At 51.8% G+C, this 21155-nt stretch overlaps 2 protein-coding genes across 2 annotated transcripts in view; both read left to right on the top strand.

The window, feature by feature from the left end:
- The window catches only part of MEAK7 (MTOR associated protein, eak-7 homolog), a 672801-nt gene that overhangs the window by 522809 nt on the left and 128837 nt on the right, over positions 1-21155 (top strand). The gene's annotated exons all lie outside the window — the stretch shown is intronic.
- The window catches only part of COTL1 (coactosin like F-actin binding protein 1), a 52927-nt gene continuing 31878 nt past the window's right edge, over positions 107-21155 (top strand). Inside the window, exons 1-2 of the mRNA XM_050773798.1 lie at positions 107-347; positions 605-687. Of these exons, the coding sequence (XP_050629755.1) occupies positions 271-347; positions 605-687 (160 nt within the window). The 5' untranslated portion in view covers positions 107-270. The remainder of the gene's footprint in view (positions 348-604; positions 688-21155) is intronic.

The following is a 21155-nucleotide window of genomic DNA, read 5'->3' as shown; positions in this document are numbered from 1 at the left end:
GCAGCCCGGCGGCCAATGACCAGGCGGGCCGCGGCCTGGGCGGCCAATGGGCGCGGGGGGGCGGGGTGGGCCACGGCCTAGGGGTCCCCGCGCGCTCTCCGTCCGCAGTGGAAGCCGCCGCCGTGCTCGGAGCTCGCAGGCGCCGCGTCGCTGTAGCCACCGCCACCAGCCCGTGCGCCCTCGGCGCGTACCCGCCGCGCTCCCATTCCCGCCGCCGGCCAGGGGCGCGCTCGGCCGCCCCGGACAGTGTCCCGCTGAGGCCCCGCGGCGATGGCCACCAAGATCGACAAAGAGGCTTGCCGGGCGGCGTACAACCTGGTGCGCGACGACGGCTCAGCCGTCATCTGGTAGGAACTTTTCATTCCTCTCCACGCCCCGCTCCCCGGGCTCGCGCGGGGCCTCGTGCACCGAGCCGGCCTCCAGGCGGGACGGATTCGGGGCCTCCCGCGCTGTCTTCCTCGCCTTATTCCGGGACGGCGTGCCAGGCCCCCGCGGGCTTCTCCGTGGCCAGCGCGTCTGTTAGATTGTCCTCTGCAAGCGCCGCGCCGCGCAGCCACCAGCGCTGATGTGTGTGTGTGTGTTTTTTTCTTCTCCCAACCCAAAGGGTGACTTTTAAATATGACGGCTCCACCATCGTCCCCGGCGAGCAGGGAGCGGAGTACCAGCACTTCATCCAGCAGTGCACAGGTAGGGAGGCGCGCCTGCCGGGCGGATGCGCGGTCGTTGGGAGGTTGTCTGCACCCGGGGAGCCCCGGCCAGAGCCAACCTGGGAGGAACCGGTGGCCACATGGGGTGCTCCTAGCGCATGGCGTGGGAGGAACCCGATGTGAGCGTTTTAAGGCCTCATAAAACCTTCTCCCCTCTGGACAACCGAAGCAACAGAATTGACCCACCTGCCTCCGCCATCCCACAATGCCTTCTCCAGGCGGGGCAGCTCTTTTGCCCCCTGCGGTTCACTGGTTTTCCAAGGTCAACTCCTGTGTTTCCAAACTCCAGTGTCCAGCTCTTCCCACTGTCCCTTTTGATCAGTCACTGAGCCCAAATACGAACAGGCTAGGGGGCTGCTTGGAAGGGAAAGAAACTCAGCCGCGCCCTCCTTTCTCCCACTATCATTGTCTAACCGTGTGCTAATTTTATGTGATTTTTAATTTGACGAGTAGAATCAGATGCAAAAGAGTACACACCATATGATTCCATTTATAAATCCTAGACAAGGCGAAACTAATCTATGGTGTGAATGTCAGAATCAGGTTAGCTTTTGGGGTAGATAGCCTCTGATTGGGAGGGGCACACCACCCGGACTGCTGGGAGCTGGAAATGTCTCTGTAGACATTTGTTGATCTGGGAGGGGGTTATGCAGGTGTGTACCCACGTAAAAAATCATCAGACTGTATACTTAAGATTTGTGTGCCTTAGGCACTTCCTGGTTGTGTATGAACCATGAAAAGAAAGACCACGTGGCAGGCATCGCCATAAACCCCTCAGTAGTGGCAGAGGCTCTGTGATGTTGGTAATGGGACCTTTTAAAGAGATTGGAGAATGCGACTCCCTCCCATCTCTGGTCTTTAGTTGGAAGCAAACTTTTGGACAAAGGCAGCACAGCCCGGAGGTTAGGGCGTGGACCCTGAGCCAGACGGTGTGGGTTTGTTATTTATTTATTTATTTATTTTGTCTTTTTGAGACAGAGTCTTGCTCTGTTGCCCAGGCTGGAGTACAGTGGCCAATCTCAGCTAACTGCAACCTCCCTTTCCTGGGTTCAAGAGAGTCTCCTGCTTCCTGAGTAGCTGGGATTACAGGCGCCCACCGCCACGCCCAGCTAATTTTTTGTAATTTTAGTGGAGATGGGGGTTTCACCATGTTGGCCAGGCTGGTCTCTAACTTCTGACCTTAGGTGATCTGCCCGCCTTGGCCTCTCAAAGTGCTGGGATTACAGGCGTGAGCCACCGAGCCCAGCCGACGGTGTGGGTTTGAATCCCTCAATGGCTGCGTCCTGGCTGTGTGGCTTGGAGCGAGTTCCTTCATCTCTGGGGGTCTTGGTTTCCTCACCTGCACTCTCACAGTGCCGTTGTGAGGGTAAGTGAGTCAGTATGTGTAAAATGCTCAGAACAGTGCCTGTACAAGCTACATGATTATTTGCGAAATAAATAAAAAGTACAAAATTGTGCCGGGGATCATGTGGGTGTTTCTTTCCTTAACTGCTTCCATAATCAAATTCTATTTTACATTTAGTTCAATTCAAAGGATATTTGTGGAGGGACTACTAGAGGCTGAGCGATACTAAGAATGTGCACACACACACACACACACACACCCCCCTAAAATTACTCCTTGCGCGCTGCCTCTAGACATTCATTCATTGCTTTTGTAAACAGTTGGCCTAAAATAGCAGCATAAAGCACTGCAATGATGTGAAGAGTTGGCAGGGCAGGATTTGAACCCAGGCCTCCGTCCCTCTGCCTCTGTGGTTGAATGTTTTTGCAAGCGGAATAAGTGCAAAATCTTAACTTTCTCCCCTCCGGTTAGTGAACAGCCAGAAGATTCAGCAGTATTTCTGCTTTGCCAGCTCTGAGGCTCTGCTTTACAGGCCAGCTTCCCTCGCTAAATTCACTTCTTTCCTCCCGCTGGTCGCCAATCACTCCCTTCCCCCGTCAAACCATGTTCTGCCCCTGAAGCTACTGTTCTCTCCAGCAAGTAGAAGGTGATGAGGAAAGGAGCATCCCTCCCATCAGGGGACTCCTGGCAGATACTCCCAGGCCTCAGCCCACTCTGGCGTAGTGGGAAAACACTTCCTCCCGAAGGCTTGTGGTTTTCTGCTCATACGCACCCCCTGCCCCCCAGGGACGGGAGTGGGGAGTGGCGCACGTCTGGCGAGGAAGCTAAAAATGCTCCCCTGCTGTGTGTGGATCCTCATGAATGGGCTATGGGAGCTTCAGCTGCAGTCTGCATTCTTTCCCCAGCCATCTGTTGGACAAATGCATAGGAGAATTATGGTTGCCATGTCTGCTCTTGTTCCTCTCGGAAAAGCTTGTTCCTTCCTGCCGTCGTGTCCTCATAACCCAGGGACAATGGACTCAACACTGGCGCCGGCTGGATACTAGTCACGTTCGACATGCCTTATCTTGGTCATGCCTCAGAACAGCCTGGTGTGGCACGAACTGAGGTTGTTCCCATTCTACAGATGAGGAAACTGAGGCCCAGAGAGGTTAATAGGCTTCCTGTGTTCACCCAGCTAGAAAGTGGCAGAGTCAGGACTTGAACCCAGGCAGGCTGGCTCGGGGGACATACTCTTGGCTTCTGAGGAGGTCGTTTAGATTCTCACCTCTGGGTGGGATTGCTTGCAGGTTGCAAATGACATGTTTTTGCCCACTTGTGATGCAGAGAGGGCTTTTTTGTGGCCCCACTTCCCTGCCAGGTATCCCGATAGGCCTGAGAAGAAAGGTTCCACTCGGGCTCGCGCTTCCTGCTTCCAAACATCTCGCAAGGTGGCCAGCAGACTTGGAAGGCCAGAAACAGCACCCAGTTTCTTCCTTATAAACTCAGGGTGTGGGCCATCCTGGGGTCCTGCTCTCCTCCCATCACTCCCTGCTCTGGCACTCAGGCATTCTCTCTAAAATACCCGCTTCCGTGGCCCTCCCACCTCAGGCTACTGTCCTTTCTCCCCTTCCTCCCCCAGGGCGTTCCAGAATGGGATCTCTCTACCCAGCCTCCCCTCCTCTTCTCTCCCCAGCCTCCTGGCCTGGCCTTTCCTCCCTCGGAGCTGTTTTCCAGAGGGCCACTGGGTGTCTGCGCTGCCAGACCAGTTCCCTCCCACCCCCGCACTCATCCTCCCAATCTTTCTGCCTGCTCTGTGTCTGTACTGCTTCTTCCTGGGCTCGCCTGGCTACCGGCCTTCCTCGCTGCCTGCCCCACCACTACCTCTGCTCTTGCTTCTTGCTCCATAGCTCAGTTCACCTGGGATGGTCAGAGACCTTGCAAGGGCCGTGAGAGATGCCCGGTGCAGATTAATGTAAGCAGAAAATCCACTGTGGCCTCTAGGTTGGAAACTCCAGGGGAAGTTCTAGCAGCAGCAAAGGCTGCCCAAACTCCAAACAGCCTGTCTTCCTCCTCCTAGCTCTGTCTTCATCCTTCACCTCCATTCTTGCGGGGAACGGGAAGGTTTAGTCCCTGGGCAGAGCCATCTTGGTGGAGAGAGAGCAGGCCTCTTTGCCAGTGATTTTGGGGGTCCCTGGACTGTCTGTGGCTCCCCTGAGGTCGTGTGCCCATCCCTAGACCAACCACTGAGACTCTGGGTGGCCAGGCCTGGATCACATGCGCACCTCTGGAGTGGGGGGAGGGGGCAGCCCCACCCAAACCAGGAGACTGACTTGGGGAGGTGGCCTTCTAGGGAAGAATGGCATGCCACTTTCAGAAAAGTGTCCATTTGCCCCTTAACATCTCTGCCTTCCTCTTTATAGCAACAGTCTGTTTGCCCTCGATCTTCCTTGTCTGGTATCTACTCTGTCCTCCCTTGCTGGGGTAATTCTTTCTATAGTATATTTCTAATCAAGTCACTCCTCTGCTCATTAACCTTCTGTGGCTCCCTTCTGCCCATTGGATTACACTCAGGCTGTCTGCTTGGTTTTCTAGTTGGTTTGTCCCCACCCACATCTCCTCTCTAGTATCTCCACACAGCCTCCCTCACGCACCTGCAGCCCAACACTGTAACATCCCCACCTTGGTGCTTTTGATTTTGGAGGTTTCTACCATGAGGAACTCCTCTTCCCCATCTCAACTCATGTGGGACTCAGCCGCCTACCTAGCTTACTGTGATTCCTTCTTTATTTCAACTCTGAGTACACTTTGGAATCAAAAACGCTCTAGTCCGGGCGCCATGGCTCATGCCTGTAATCCCAGCACTTTGGGAGGCCAAGGCAGGCGGATCACTTGAGGTCAGGAGTTTGAGACCAGCCTGGCCAACATAGTGAAACCCTGTCTCTACTAAAAATACAAAACTTAGCTGGGCATGGCGGCCACTGCCTGTAATCCCAGCTACTCGGAGACTGAGGCAGGAGAATCGCTTGAACCCAGGAGGCAGAGGTTGCAGTGAGCTGAGATCGTGCCATTGTACTCTAGCCTGGGCAACAGAGTGAGACTCTGTCTCAAAAAAAAAAAAAAGAAAAAGAAAAAAGAAACATTTTAGATTGACATCTCAGCTCTGCTTCTCACTCACTGTGTGGCCTTGGGCAAGTGCATCCCTCCCTCTGTGCCTCAGTTTTTAGGTCTGTAAAATGGGGATCCTGACATGCTTACCTTTGAAGGTGACTGGGAAGGTTCCCTGAAGTAATGGACCTAAAATGAGAGCACAGGCCATGGTGTGTGTTGGCTGCCCTTACCACTGCTTTTCTTTTTTTTTTTGAGACAAGAGTTTTTTTTTCTGTCGTGCAGGCTGGAGTGCAGCCTCTGCCTCCTGCAGTCAAGTGATTCTCCTGCCTCAGCCTCCCAAGTAGCTGGGACTACAGGCACGTGCCACCACACCTGGCAAATTTTTGTATTTTTAGTAGAGATGGAGTTTCACCATGTTGGCCAGGCTGATCACAAACTCCTGACCTCAAGTGATCCACTTGCCTCAGCCTCCCAAAATGCTGGGATTACAGGTGTGAGCCACTGTGCCCGGCCTCAAATAATTGTTTTTACTCTGATAGCACTCATGGAGGCATTATGCTTTCCATTCGGAAGCTTTCAGTACACGTCCCCACTCAGCACACAGTAGCACCTGGCCCAGGCTGGTATGCAATAGGCATTTGGCCCCATGTGGACACGCATTAGACCTTTGGCACGGGTCTGCGTGCAGGAGCATGGTGAGAGGTGCTTAGCTCAGTGGTTCAAGGTTTGGGTTTTGTCTGATTGCCTGGGTTCAAATACTTGCCAGTCATGTGCTCTGGAGCAGGTGAGTTACCCGTCTGGTAACCTGCTACAGTGTGGTCATTAGAAGGATTAAAGAAGCAAGTCCTTATGCTGCTCGGGACATAGTGAGCACTCCATAAATGTCAGTCACTGTGATTGCCATTTTTGTTTGTGGAATTTAAGTGATGTGGAAGAAGCGTTCAAGAGCACCAAGAAGACAGAAGGGGGAGAGATGATGGGAAGGAAATGGGTGCTGAGCTGGGCTGGAGGGTCACAGGTTCACCTAACAGAGCCACTGGGAGCCAGGAGCAATCAGGGCTCAGCTGGCAGAGGTGGAGGGAAAGAAGCCATTTACCAGACCGGTCATATGATTTGTCTGACCACAGCAGAAAGGGCTTACAGATCATGTATGTATGGCGAGGCAGTGGCTGGGGCTGTCTATGAAATCACATTTTGTGTCTGTACCACTCAAATAATACATATTCTTTGTAGCATACTCATAAACCAAGATTAAACCAAAAGAAGAGAATACCAAGTAATACAGTTCAGATACAGTTTTGCAAACACTCAGGAACTTGTTCCCTAATTCATTCATTTATTCCTTCATTCTCCTGTTCATTTCTTCATTTAATTTATTGAACATATGAGAGTGCTACTCTGTGGGGGCACGATTCTAGGCACTGAGGTTAAGTATAGAAGCAGGAAAGGCCCCTGTCCTCATGGAGCTGACATTTTATTGTCATCTCCCAGGACAGACTACCGGTCTCATTTTTATCTATATACTTGAGATATTTTTCTATTTGTAATTCTACTACAAAAGGGGATCATAGATATTTTAGAGCCACCTCCCCACCATTCCAAAGTCCTCCCTATCTTCCTCTCTTATTCTGCAGTACCAGTTTGAAAATGGCTACATAGTTTCTCTCATACAAATGTAACATTGTTAAACCAATCCTCTATCCATGGACCTCAAATTATGTGTTGCAAGCAGTTTTATTTTAGAAGGAATCCAGGCATCTGGGAATGAGTCCAGTTTTCTGTTGGTGCAGATTTTAGAGCTGATTGGTTAAGAGCATCAGTGGTGGGGCTGGGGCATCTTGCTTTGAACGATAGCCTTGTGCTGTGTGACCTTGGGCAGATCTCCCAGAGTTTCTGTTTTCTCGTCTGTAAAGATGGGGATAATGATTGCACGTAGGTTGTTGTAAGGATAAACAGGCATGTTCCATATAAAGCTTGTAGAGTACTGCCTGACACAGAATAAATGCTCAATAAATGTGGTTGTTGTTAAAGTAGCACCTTCTGAAAGGTGTTACATATCAATGGATAGGTTGAAAGAAATTTGAGATGTGGGGTGGTTACCAGAAAAGGCACCTTCATGAAGGGCAGCATCGACTTGCTTGGAGGCAGGTGCCTTGTAACATTTGTTGGATGATGGTCTGGGTGGAGACGATATTCCCATGAGGCTCTGGTCAACCAGTAGTGTTTAATCCAAAACGTCACACAGAGAGATGTAGGGATTGATGGGTTTTTTTTGTTTGTTTTGTTTTTGTTTTTCTGTCCAGCATTCCATCCTTTGGGGGAAACTCTTCCTTCCATTTCATAATAATCCTGGGCAGCCAATGTAGTGCCTGTGAGAGGGCACATGACCCAGACTGTCCAATCAGAGTAAGCCACCCCTCTGCCAACTGGTTCAAGGGCCCCTGTGACTCACATCTAGCCAATCAGATTCATCCCTGAGACTCTGGACAGAGTTGTTGGTAAAGAGTATTTTTATCTTTCTCTGGGATTAAAACAAATAAGAATGATGAGGACTTGGAGCTCACAGGGCGTGTCTACCATTTATAGAGAGAACCTGTCTGAGAACTCAGGAACAGAGCCTGGTGGTGGGGGTGGAGACAGGTGACGCGGCTTAAAACTCTGGGATCCAGCCATGCTTGAAGCTTTCTCCTTAGATGGTTCACTTTCATGAGCCAAGTAATATTTTTTCTTAGGCCAGCATGAGTGGGTTCTGGATTTAGTTTCCATCTAAAAGAGTCCTGGCCATAGTCTCCAGGTTAGGCAGGTGGACACAGTCTCAGAGGAGAGGAGAATCCAGGCTGGACAAGGAATTTAAAGCCTCTCATGTGAGAACTGACTGAGGAAATTGGGCATATTTAACCTTGTGAGATCAAGAGGAGAGATCTTTGGGGGCACACGAGTGTTGTCTTCAGATGTTTGAGGGGCTGTCATGTGGAAAGTGTGGACTTCTTGTGTTCCTACCCCCACACCAACCCTATGTGGTAAATGGGACTATGCAGTAGGAATTCAGGGATAGTGTGTGAGTCTGTTCTCACGCTGCTATGAAGAAATACCCGCAACTGGGTAATTTATAAAGAAAAGAGGTTTAATTGACTAACAGTTTTGCATGGCTGGGGAGGCCTCTGGAAACTTACAGTCACGGCAAAAGGGGAAGCAAACACATCCTTCTTTACATGGCAGCAGGAGAGAGACTGAGAGCCAAGCAAAGGGGGATAGCCCCTTGTAAAACCATGAACTCTGTGAGAACTCACTGTCACCAGAACAGTGTGGGGAAAACTGCCCTCGTGATTCAGTTATCTCCACCCCGTCCTGCCCTTGACACATGGGGATTATCACAATTCAAGGTGAGATTTGGGTGGGGACACAGTCAAACCATATCAGATAGATTTTGGGTGGACCTGGAGAGGAAGAACAGCCCTCAAGGTAGAACGGGCTACCAGAGGAGAAAGCGAGGCCCCCGTCATGGGAGGTATGTGAGGAGAGTCCGATTAACCGCTTGGCGTAGATGTTGAAGAAAGGATTGAAGGAGGTGCTCCTTCCCTCTGCGCTCTGCTGTCTCACAGCCCCGTTTTCTGGCCTGCTGTGCCTCCAGGAAGACTGACCAAATGTGTCTTAGTACAGGCCTGGTCTATGCCTCTCGGAGGCGGGAACAGCCCTACCTGGACGACAGAGACTGAGAGTGGTGGAGGGGTGGTTCCTACGGAAAACTGGAGTATAGTTACCAAAAGAAGGGAGCTGGAATGCTAAGGAGTCAAATTCACTTGCTGTCCGTGACCTCCTCATATATAGCAATACAACGCACAGAGAGTTGGCAGTCTATGTATCATGCTGTTTTGCACCTGAATATTTTTTCCCTAGCTGCACATACACATACGGGTTTCAGAAATTTGGGTGAGAAGGGAAGGAGAGAAATTCCCTTCTTTCCTAAGGTCTAAGGGACTGAAGCTCTCAATCTGTGACAGGGCTTTGGGCAGTTATAAAGTGCTGAACAGTCGGTCCGTTATGCATGTGACAAACATTTTATTGAGTCCCTACTTTGCTCCAGAAACAATGTTGGGTTTTTAATTTAATTTAATTTTTGAGACAAGATCTTGCCCTGTCACCCAGGCTGGAGTGCAGTGGCATGATCTTGGCTCACTGCAACCTCTGTCTCCCAGGCTCAGGCAATTCTCCTACCTCAGCATCTCCTAGTAGCTGGGACTACAGGCACCTGCTTTGGCTCATTTTTGTATCTTTTGTAAAGATAGGGTTTCATTGTATTGTCCAGGCTGGTCTCGAACTCCTGGGCTCAAGCGATCCACTTGCCTTGGCCTCTCAAAGTGTTGGAATTACAGGCGTGAGCCACCCCGCCCAGCTGGGGTTTTGTTTTTAAGTGGTACCCTGAAGGGCTGCTGAGACATTACCTTTGTAATTTTGTGCACTATCCAGTCTCCCATTGCCTTCTTTGCCACATATCTGAAGCTGGGAGGCCCCGAGCCATGCTGCGTAGCTTTTTTGTGTGTCCAAAGGCGCGTGGGCTTTGTGGTAGCTCCTTCAGTCTACTGCATGGTGATGTTTGTGCTTTCTTTTCTGTTTGTGGCCTTGTCACCCATGATGAGGGATGGTAGATGTGTATCTTCCTGGTAAGTGCAGTGTCTCATGTTTAAAAAAGGCCTTCCCCAAACACTAGTTAAATTGTGTTTTTGCCACTTGAATCATCTTCAGAAGTTAATGCAAACTTTTTGAAAGCATTGCTTACAGGTTTTAGGGATGTTATAATACCTCCTTGTCTTCCATCCTTTCTTTACCCTATTTCATTCTGGCGCCCACCCACACCTGGAGCATGGAGCTCTATGCCTAGGTCTTTGATAATATTCCAGTTGCCAGATTTAGTGGTCATTTCTTTGTCTCTGATTCACTTTACCTCCCTCCAGCATTTGCCAGTGGCCAGCACCTCCTGAAAAGATAGTCCCCCTCGCTTGTGCTTCTGCTTCTGCACGGCTAGACTTGCCTAGTTCTCCTTTTATGTCTCTCTCCTCTCATTCTCACTTCCTTCTGCTGCTTCTTCTTCTGCTTCCTGCCTGATAAGTCTAGGCGTTTCTTAGGGCTCCACCCTTGATCATGACCTTGTCTTCTCCAGGACGTTTCTTGAGCATCTACTGTGCGCCAAGCCCTTTGCCAAGTACTGAGTTGAGTCCCTTCCCTGACCCCAGTGAGCTTGCAGTTCAAGCCAGGGGTGGCTTTCTAACCTTCAGGTTGGGCTGCTCCCCCGCCTCCCACTCCCAACACCTTTTCCCCAAAAGGTCCAAATGCTCAGACATGACATGGAGTGCCCTTTATGACAGGGGCTGGCCAGCCAACTCCTCCAGTGCATGTCTCCAACACACACGATGCTGACCTCAGGGATGCCCAAGTCCCAGGCCCTACGTAGGGGCTCTGCGTGTGTTAGCTCATCTCATTTATCTTCTCTCTGAGGGTGTAATGAGCAGAGTGACACCCACAAGTAGGAATTATCCGCACTTCACTGAGGAGGAACCTGACATTTTCCTTGGAGAGCCAGAGTTGCTTGCTGGAAACGCTGCAGCTGGGAAGAACTGCATTTTGAATCCAGATCTGTGTCCGAGGCTCCCAGCCCTTCCCTGTGCCATGCTGCCCTGCCTTCCCGGTTCCTTAGGCCTGTGGATGCTCTTCCCTCTGCCTGCACTGTCTTCATCTGTTTCGCTTTCCTGGAGGACTCCTACACACCTGTCAAGGCCCGGTGTGAATGTTCCCTCTGCTCGGATGCCCTCCTTGTCTTCATGGTGCTGGTGTCCTGTGTGGTGGTGGTGTGCATGTCTGTTTCTTCATCTCCTTGGCGAAGTCCTGGAGAGAGGGACTTTATCCGGTTGGTGGTGGAATCCCCAAGCTTCATGGTTAGCTGGCTCCCAGTCTCTTTTCCCCACGGGTGTGTTGCTTCCTTGAGTGGGCCCAAGTCATGGGCTTTTCCCAGCAAGTGCTGGCTGTCCACCCCTTTGTCTCTGGCTTATAGAAGAGAACCCATAATGCCTGGGTTCAAATTTCAGCTCTACTTCTTATGAGCTGTAGGCACCTGGGACAGAATCCTACAGTTACTGCTGTGGGCATCTGGGACAAAATCCCACAGGAACCCTTAGAGGAACGTGGAGAGTACAGCCCTGGGAGGCGGGGGCACGTAGCCACCGACTCTCATCCACCATTGGTTGAGGGGTCCTTTAGGGGCTCTAGGGTTTCTGCACTCCAGGCTGTGCCTCTGTGGGGTTGAGCAGCTAGCACATGGCAGGATGTCATGGTGTACCCAAATGGCTATGCCCACCACCGCTGAAACCAGACGTGGCCTTCGAGAAGGTGACAAGGAGTCAAAAAGCATATCCTTGCAGCATTTAGCAGTGCCTAAGATCATAGCCACATGTGCAGTTATGCACCTGTTTATTGTGTGACTTTCCTGGGAGCATCCAAGCCCTGTGGGGCAGAAATCTGGTCAGCTTTGCTTTCTGCAGTATTGGCAGCGCTGGGAACAGCACCTGGCAGCCTGCACAGATGTCGTTGAGTAGGCATATGAGTGACAGTCTATGTAGATGTCTGAGAACTAAGCTCACACAGGAGGGCCCGCCGTCCCCTCCTCCAAAGTAACAGTCCAGTGGCCCACAAGGCTCCCCGGCTGCTACCACTGGCCACGTGACTGCTCTGGCCTCAGGCTTCTTACTCCAGAGCCCAGACATCGCCACCTTTCTCTCCCACTTAAACAAGTGCCAGAGACTTTTCTGATTTAGCTCAGTGGCCTCAGCAGTGGCAGGTCCCCAGAGGCTGGTTTCTGAAGACAGGCATGGCACCTCAGCATTTAATATTTTATTTCATGCGTGCATTTTGAAATTAACCCGTCATAGATCTTGTTTTTAGTTCTGTACTTAGTTTATGGTCACCACGTTTTTCTTCATGCACTTATTTTGTCTTCTATGTAGTTAGGTAAGCTTCCTTGCCAGTAATAAGTAACTAAATTGATAACAGCAATAGTTAACAGTGGACCTTTATTAGGCCAGGCATTAGCCAAGGTCATTGTGTTAATTTCCTATGGCCGCTGTTACAAATGACCACAAACTTGGTGAATTAAAACAACATAAATGCATCATCTTACAATTCTGGAACTCAGAAGTCTGACATGAGCCTCCCAGGACTAAAATCCAGGTGTGGACAGGGCAGTTTCTCCTGGAGGCTCCAGGGGAGAATCCATTTCCTTGCCTTCTCTGGCTTCCAGAGGCTGCCTGCATTCCTTGGCTTGTGGCTTCTTCCTCTGTCTTCAAAGCCAGTCGTGGCAGGTCGAGTCCTCATGATGTCATCTCTCTGGTTCTGGCCCTCCTCCCCACCCTTCCCCATTTAAGGACTGCAGTGATCACACAGGTCTCACACAGATAACCCAGGAGAATCTCCCATCTCAGGATCCTTACCTTAATCGCATCCTCAAAGTCCCTTTTGCCATGTGAGGGACATATTCACAGTTTTGGGGTTTAGGACGTAGATGTCTTGGGGGCCATTGTTTTGCCTGCCACAGTCACTTTCTTGTGATTTAATTTAATATGCACGGTGACCCAGCATCGCAGGCCCTGTTGCTATCCTGTTTCACAGCTGGGGCGGCATGCGGCCGGGCTGCATTTCTTACCTGCTGCATGTGCTTCTTGCCCCCACTCCTGACACCCCCTGCACTCCAGCTTGCAATGTAAAATCTTCGTGAAACAAGGAGGTAAGACCACGGGAGGCTCTTTTGTGGAACACCAAGGGGCAGACCTAAGGCCCAGGCCCAGGCCGTGGGGGAGCCGTGGCACTGTTTAGAAGCCACTGTTGTTTAGAGGTCATTTCTTCCATTGTTGTTGACACAGAATACCTGTGAGTGTGTCTGGGGAGCAATGCTCCTTAATTCCTGAACCCAAATGTTCCCTCCTGCCCTGGAGAGACTTTCCCAGGAAATCCCGATTTCCCTACTTTTGCCTGAAGGGCTGGCCTTTGGAGGTCTGATCTGACCCGGAAGTGGAAGCGCTTTTCTCCCCCTTTCTGGCTAGAGCTTTTCTCCCCCTTTCTGGCTAGAATTCTACCCTGCTTATAAAATGGAGTGTATTGTTCATGGCTTGCAAATACAAGCTGCTGCCGCCTCAGGCGGGCCAGGGGTCAGCTGGAGCTGGGGGAAGGGTGAAAAGAACCTGGCTTGAGATGCAAAGAGCCAGGCTCATGGCGCCCCCTGTGTGACCCCTGCAGCCACAGCCCCCTCTGGGCCTCTGCCTCACAGAGGGACAGAGAGGGCCGTGTCCACCCTGGAGCTCTCTGGATTTGGCCAAACCTGGCTGCTGTGTGGCCCGTTCTTGGGAACACCATACTCTCTTCCTGGGTGACTTTGATCACTCATCCCCGCAGCAAATATAAACTGAGCACTGACGGTCTGCTGGGCACTCGTGCTGGGAGAGCTCAGTGTGGTGCATCACCGTGCACAACCTTGTGAATGGACTGAAAACCAGTGAATTGTACAGTTTAACAGGGTGCTGTTCATGCTGTGTAAATAATATCTTAGGTTTAAGAAGCGTAAAGAAAAAAGGAGGAAGAGGCTCCTGGGTGGGCAGGAGGGCAGGAACCTAGCGGGGCCATGGGGTGTGGGCCATGGGAGGGGAGCGTGGGTGGGGAGTGGGGGTGGAGAGCAGGGGGTGAGGACTGTGGAGGGTGAGTGTGGGGTGAGGAGTAGGGGATGGGGGCTGTGGGATGAGGGCTATGGCTGGTGAATGTGAATGGGGAGCGCAGGGGTTGGGGAGTGGGGGGTAGTGTAGGTGGGGGCCATGGGGTGAGAGCTGTGGAGGGGGGAATGGGGGGGGAGTGGGAGGGGAGCATGGGTGGGAAGGCGGTTGGGGAGCATGGGGTCCAGCTGTGGTGGGGCAGCGGAAGGGATAGGGGAGTGGGGGTGTCGTAGGAAGTGGGGAACATGGGGTGGAGGCCATCAGGGAGGATGTGTGGGTGGGGAGTGGGGGGTGGAAAGCAGGACGGTGGGGAGCTAGCAGGGCCCAGGGTGCAGTGGCCCCGGGAGCCATGTAAGGCCTCCGGGTTTTCCTGGAGCAGCACGCATTTTATTCTGACTACTTTGGTTTCATGTCCTCCTAGAACTTTGCCTTGGCCGTTTTTGTGGCTCATTCCCAGCTGGGCAGTTTTATTCTGCCACTTCTTCCTGTGGGTCCCCAGGGATGATGCGCCAACCCCACAGGCCCTGAGCGGCCTCTTTCTCTGAGTGCAGCCCTGCCTTTCCCCACTGAACTCCCGGCTCCCCCACTTCCTCCATTCGCTTCATAGTCTGTTGCCATTGTCCCCGTTGGTCCCAAGGCCGCCTTGTCCTTATCCTCACCTAGCGCTTCTCAACACTTTGTATGCCTGGCCCAATTCCCAGGGCGTCACCCCCTCAGCTGACTCTGATGAGGATCAACGTGCTGTGTCACTGATGAGGAGACCTCCAGGGGGAGGCTTGCTTGTCCCCTGGGCTCTCAGTGGGGTCCTCCTGTGTTTAGGGCCGAGCCACGACGCTGTGTGGTACCTGCGTTTCCAATGTGCTCACTCAGAGTCTGGCGCAGAGCCCTGGCTGAGTCACGCTTCGTTGCCTCGGTCCTTTGGGAAGAGGGGAGGTTCTGCCTCAGACGTTGCATGGGGTAACGAATAAGTGAATCTGTAGAAGAGTAAAGTGAGTCAGCCCTCCCCGTGGGGGCTGGTGTGTGCAGGCTTGCGGGCTGGAGTGTTGTTAAAGTCCACTGGGAAGGAAAACCGGCTGCGAGGCTGCCCCCGCCAACCAGGGGCTCCTACGCAGAGGTGGAGAGGCCTCCGGGGAACTGGGGGGCAGAGAGGGGAAGTCGCTGGGCCATTATCACATGGGAGGAAAGGGGCAGAGCCAGGACCTAAACCCTACTCTCCAGGCTCTCCTGCGGCTGACGTTTCCAGCCAGCTGCGTCCCTCTGGGCCACCGTCCTTGGGGTGTGTGAAAGGTGGAGAATCAGCTTCCTCATTATGCAGGCATCGCTGACTCTAGCAACACTACCTTATCGGCCTGCCCTTTCCATGCACGATTTTTTTTTTTTTTTCCTTTTGTGATGGAGTCTCACTCTATCTCCAGGCTGGAGTGCAGTGGCGTGATCTCAGCTTACTGCAACCTCTGCCCCCCGGACTCAAGCGATTCTCCTACTTCAGCCTCCTGAATAGCTGGGATTACAGGTGTACACCACCATGGGTGGCTAATTTTTGTATTTTTAGTAGAGACGGGATTTTGCCAGGTTGGCCAGGCTGGTCTCCAACTCCTGAGCTCAAGTGATCTGCTCGCCTTGGCCTCCCAAAGTGCTGGGATTACAGACATGAGCCACTGCATCCAGCCCTATGCGCTTTTACTAAACCACAGATTTGTCAAAACAAATCACTTGTTATGTCTGTCCATATCCATTCATTCCTGCCTGTCTATTCATTCCTGCTCTCTGGGGGTGGAAGTCACACTTCAAAAATTCCTGAGAAGGAATTGGTTTTATTCTTTTTTTTTTTTAATTAAAAGAAAAAAATTTTTTGAAACAGAGTCTCACTGTGGCCCAGGCTGGAGTGCAGTGGTGTGATCATAGCTCACTGCAGCCTCAACTTCCTGGGCTCAAGCGATCGTCCTGCCTCAGCCTCCCAAAGTATTGGGATTACAGGCCCGAGCCACTGTGCCCATCTTCTTTGTTTTACCCTATAAAATTGCACCCCCAGCTGCAAATTGGGAACTGAAAAGCCTCTGAGAGGTCAAAGATGCCATGCAGATGCCCTTCATTTGTTCAGGATGTATGTATTTAACACACGTGGGGCATCGTCTGGGTGCTTTGGATGTGCTGGGGAACAAGATTCCTTCGCTCCTGGAGTAGGGCTGAGCAAGCTGAAGGAGCCCTGTAGCTCATTCTGAGCCTTTAAGCTGTTATTTTGCACACAGTTATAATCAACTGCATCCTATGCCCTTCTGGCTTGTGGTGAGTCAGAAACAGAGAGACGGCTGGTGGAGGAAGGCGTTTTGAACTTGCCAGCAGAGGCTGTTACTTTGTTTGGAGTTCTGTCACAATCTCTCTCTCAAATTGTTAACAAGAACCCTCTTTGTCCTTTCCCTGTTCTCTGGAGGAACTCTAAGTCATCCTTCAAGACCCTGATCAGGACGGCTGCGGTCGCTCATGCCTGTAGTCCCAGCACTTTGGGAGTCCAGGATTGGGGGATTACAAGGTCAAGAGTTCGAGACCAGCCTGGCCAACATGGTGAAACCCTGTCTATACTAAAAATACAAAAATTAGCCAGGTGGGGTGAAGCGTGCCAGTAATCCCAGCTACTCAGGAGGCTGAGGCAGGAGAATTGCTTGAACCCGGGAGGCGGAGGTTGCAGTGAGCCGATATCGTGCCACTGCACTCCAGCCTGGGCGACAGAGTGAGACTCCATCTCGGGGAGTAAAAAGAAAAAGACCCTAATCAAACATCACCTCCTCTGCGAAGCCTGTCGTGATCACAACCGTCCAGGCAGAGTGGATTTCCTTCTTTCCTTGATGCTCCTATCACTGCCAGCCACAACTCTTTACCATAGCAGTAATGTCATGGTATTCACACACTACATTTTTGTTTGCCATGGTAGACTGTATATTTTTTGAGGGTAGGGATTGCATGTTTTTCAGCAAAATCCCTGTATCACAGATTGTCAGTAAGTGTTTGTCAAATAACCATCCCACAGCGATGGAAGACGCAGCACAACAGTAAAAAGCAGATACAAGAGTATAAAGCAGTGTGTGCCAGGGCTGTTCAGTGATTGGGAGCCAGACACTGAATCCCGCAGTGGCCGAGTGTCTCCTTGTAGATGCCATAGATGCTGTAATAAGGTCCTCAGAGCCTCCAAGGACTGGTTACAGCCATCCTTCTCTAAGTCAGAGGGTGGAGTCAGGTCTAACACACTAACTCCCATTTAAGGAAGTAGAGAATTATCATTGAAAGAAAGTGCTAGTGCTTTGTCATAGGGGGAAAACCTTTAGCTCTCGGTTTAATTTGGGTATCCAGATCAGCTTATACCCTGGAGGTTCTGCCGAAGTAATCATCTTTCTTTTCCTCTGGCCATCCTGCACTCCATTTTCTTACGTTCTCTGTCAAGCTAGGAAAGCTGGGTCATTCACACCTAATGAAAATGCAATGAGTCAGGGATCATTTGAGGAGCCTTCTGCATTGGATATCAAACCGCATTTACAGTGTGAGCTCCAATGCAGAAACATGTGCCTACACGCAGATACCCACACAATGCAGATCACATAAAGAAACAGAGCCTTGACCGGGCGCAGTGGCTCATGCCTGTAATCCCAGCTCTTTGGGAGGCTGAGGCGGGAGGATCGCCTGAGGTCAGGGGTTCGAGATCAGCCTGGCCAACATGGTGAAAACCTGTCTGTACTAAAACTACAAAAATTAGCCGCGCATGGTGGCAGGCAACTGTAATCCCTGCTACTCGGGAGGCTGAGGCTGGAGAATCGCTTGAACCTGGGAGGCGGAGGTTGCAGTGACTGAGATTGTGCCAGGGTACTGCAGGCTGGGCAACAGAGCGAGACTTCATCTCAAAAAAAAAAAAAAAAAAAAAAAAAAAAAAGGCCGGGCGTGGTGGCTCATGCCTATAATCCCGGCACTTTGGGAGGCCAAGACAGGCGGATCACGAGGTCAGGAGATCGAGGCCATCCTGGCTAACACGGTGAAACCCCGTCTCTACTAAAAATACAAAAAGATTAGCCAGGCGTAGTGGTGGGCGCCTGTAGTCGCAGCTACTTGGGAGGCTGAGGCAGGAGAATGGCGTGAACTTGGAGCTTATAGTGAGCCGAGATCCCGCCACTGCACTCCAGTCTGGGTGACAGAGCAAGACTCCGTCTCAAAAAAAAAAAAAAAGGAGCCTTTAGTCATTCCCTATAAGGAATAAACCAAAAGGAGTTTATTTCTAGAGTAATGGGTTTTAGTTTTTACATTTTTTAATATTTTTGCAAAGTTTTTTGAGCAGGACAGGAGGGTGCGTTTGGTTTGGTTTGGTTTTTGTCAGTCAGGGGAAGTTACGAAAGTCACTCTGAAAAAAGACAGCAAGTGCTACAGTGATACGCGGCCTCTTAGTAGTGAGAGCTCTCCCTTCAACTTCAGCCACGAACCTGGAGCCTTCCAGCCCCAGCCTCAGGCCCCTCCCTCTTACACACACGGGCGCCCACTGAGCCCTCCTTCCTCTTTGGTGGCGAGAAGACATTTCTCCTTCCTCAGCCTTGCCCCCCTCCCCTTAGCCGCCTGCTGGAAGCCAGCCGCTGCCATGGCGACTGCCCAGCTGTCCCCTTGCTCTGGGCAGCAGGATGTAAGAGTTCTTTCCCGTTTCCTTTCCTCCTCGCTCCAGGGAGCTCCCTCGGTGGAAGCTGACAACTCAGCTTTTTAGTGTGTGGGTTGTTTTTTCCCTTCCTGAGCTGTGTTTGCATAACCTCTCCAGAGTCTCTGTAAAGTTAGGGCAGCGTTAGAGTGAGCTGCAATCTTGCCGCCCTCTGGGGCAACTTCCTCCCGCCCTCGCCTTCCCCCTTTCTTTTGCCTTGCTCTAAGGTTGAGTGTGGGGTTGAAATTCTGAAATGATTCTCTCGTTTTTCTTTCCGTTGGCCCACAGATAACGTAGAGGGTGCCTATGACATGCCTGGCGTGGGGATCAGTGCTGGGGCCATAACAAGACCCAGACAGATATGAAAGTAGCTGAAAAGATCAAAAGGACTTACACTAAGAAGTTTCTAGGGTGGTGGGGGACCCTTAATTTCTTCATTTGGCTTTTTTGTGTTTCTCATTATTCTACACCTAGTATGTGTTTTTGTAATGAAAAAAAAAGTTGTTCAGAACATTTGCAAACGTGTTGAGAGAGTTGTGCGGTGCTTGGCCCAGCCAGATCCTCCTTCCTCCGGGGGTTGGTTCTCCAGCCAGGACTGGCTTTGGGGAAACGCAGAGGAGACTAGAATCTCTTTGGGGAGAAGGCCCCCAGTCAATGTGGATCCTGTGTCGGGGCTGCCCTGGTGAGAACACTGGGTGGGCCTGGTCAGAATCTCTTCCTCAGAGCTGACCTGAGCCTGAGATTTCCAGTTTGAGTGGGAGGGGGAAGGGGGGAGGGGCAGGCCTTCTGAGCTTAGTGGGTACCATATGCCGTTTGTAACTTTTGGGGAATTATTAGAGCAGCTCATCCTGGTGGCTTTGGTGATTACAGAGAATTCTTGCCTTTGCCCCCCTTCCTAGCTAGCCACTTTGGGGTCATCCTCCGTTTCCGATGTCATTGGGGTTTTTTTCCCCACATCCCCATCACTTTGACTGCTCAGCAGCTCCGGCTTCTTCTCCCCCACCCCGCTTTAATCCACCCACCCCCCTGCCCGCCTTGGTCCCTGCCCCCACTTGGTTCTCCCGCTGGGTCTCCCTGTGTGGTCCCTCCCACCCCCCACTGTCTGTCCTTTACCCGCTCCGGCCTTTCCCTGCGAGGTCGGGAGGAGGGAAGAAGGGGAGGAGGAGGCACCGAGGAGGAGGAGGAGGCGAAAAGGCACTTCCAGGACCCAGGGGAAAGGTCAGAGGAGAGCCAGGAGAGGGAGAGGCCAGAGAGAAGAGCCTGTAACAGCCACCAGGGCTGAGCTCCGCTCTGCGCCAGGCAGTGTCCTGAGAACATTAGGATGCTGATGTGTTGACACAGATGAACTTACTTAGTAAATGAAGGCGGGGAACCTTGAAGAGATGACCTGGGCATTGGACTAAGGCTCCCTTTACCTACCTGCAGGGCCCTGCCTGGGGCTTCTAGGTCTCCAGGGGTCCTTTCCAGGAGCCAGAGCTCCATCGTTGGCCTCTGATGAGGCTTCGTAGATCAGGGGAAGGAAGGGTCAGGCTCTTTTGAGAGTGGAGTTTTATTAATGTTAAACATGACAGCTGCCTTTTCATAAACAAAACTCGCCCTGGGTGGGAAGGGGAGGGCATCCATAGTCTCCAAATCGGGAACTTCCAGTGTGTAATCAGCCTGAGCTCTGAGTGCATGACACCGACCAGAAGGAAACCACGGTCCTCAGGATGGGGCTCCTGACCTTGCTGTATCCTCGGTGAGGCAGGGCTCGGTGTGATGCTGTGATGCACATCTGAATCCTCGTGGCTTATAGGCAAGCAGAGGAGCTAGAGGCAGCACAGGCAGAAAGGCCTCCCAGTACCCAGGGCTGATGCTCAGTAGCTCTCTTGCTAATGATGGCTGTTCCCTCTCTTGAGGTTGGGGTTTTAGGGAGGGAACACTGGAGGGACTGTCCTGGTGGTCTTTGATAGACGAGCTCAGGAACCATGGAGTCTGCAGGAAGCTGCTTCCTGCCGTCACTTGTTTAAAATAAAAGGCAGACAGGCAGCAAGGAAGACGTGGGGAACTGAGCTCTGAGCACTTCAGCTTTTCTGCCCTTGAGACCTTTGTCTCGTCCCCTCTCCCAACAGCGAGTTGTCACCATTTCCTCTTCTCCACCTCTTCCTCTAAGCCAGTGGGTCTCAAGGTTCAACAGCCTCAGAATCACCCTGGGGCTCATCCGAGCCCAGTTTCAGAGCTCCACTCCCAGTGTCTGGATCAGTAGGGTTGAGTGGAGCCTGAGCACTCACATTTCTAGTAAGTTCCTGGGTGTTGTGGTGCTGCTGGTCCAAGGACCACGCTTTGAGAGCTGCTGCTTTAGACTTCAGCAGCTCTGCAGCGGGCAGGGAGGATTGTGTGGCTCATGATCACTTCACCTCTCCAAGCCTCGGTTTCTTCATCTGTGAAATGGGTCTGTGATCTCTGCTGCCCTCACAGAGAAGAAGAATCTGCGATGTGCAGATTCTTGGAGTGGGGCCTAACCCCGCATAAGTGCTTGGTAGACTTGGGGCTCAGTTCCCTCCCAGACCTTCACTGTCTTCCATCTGTCCTCAAGAGAGACTCACAGGAGTGACTCCGTGACT

This window comes from Macaca thibetana, chromosome 20 (genome assembly GCF_024542745.1).
Source record: "Macaca thibetana thibetana isolate TM-01 chromosome 20, ASM2454274v1, whole genome shotgun sequence".
NCBI lineage: Eukaryota > Metazoa > Chordata > Mammalia > Primates > Cercopithecidae > Macaca > Macaca thibetana.
This window is presented reverse-complemented; position numbering and strand designations above follow the sequence as displayed.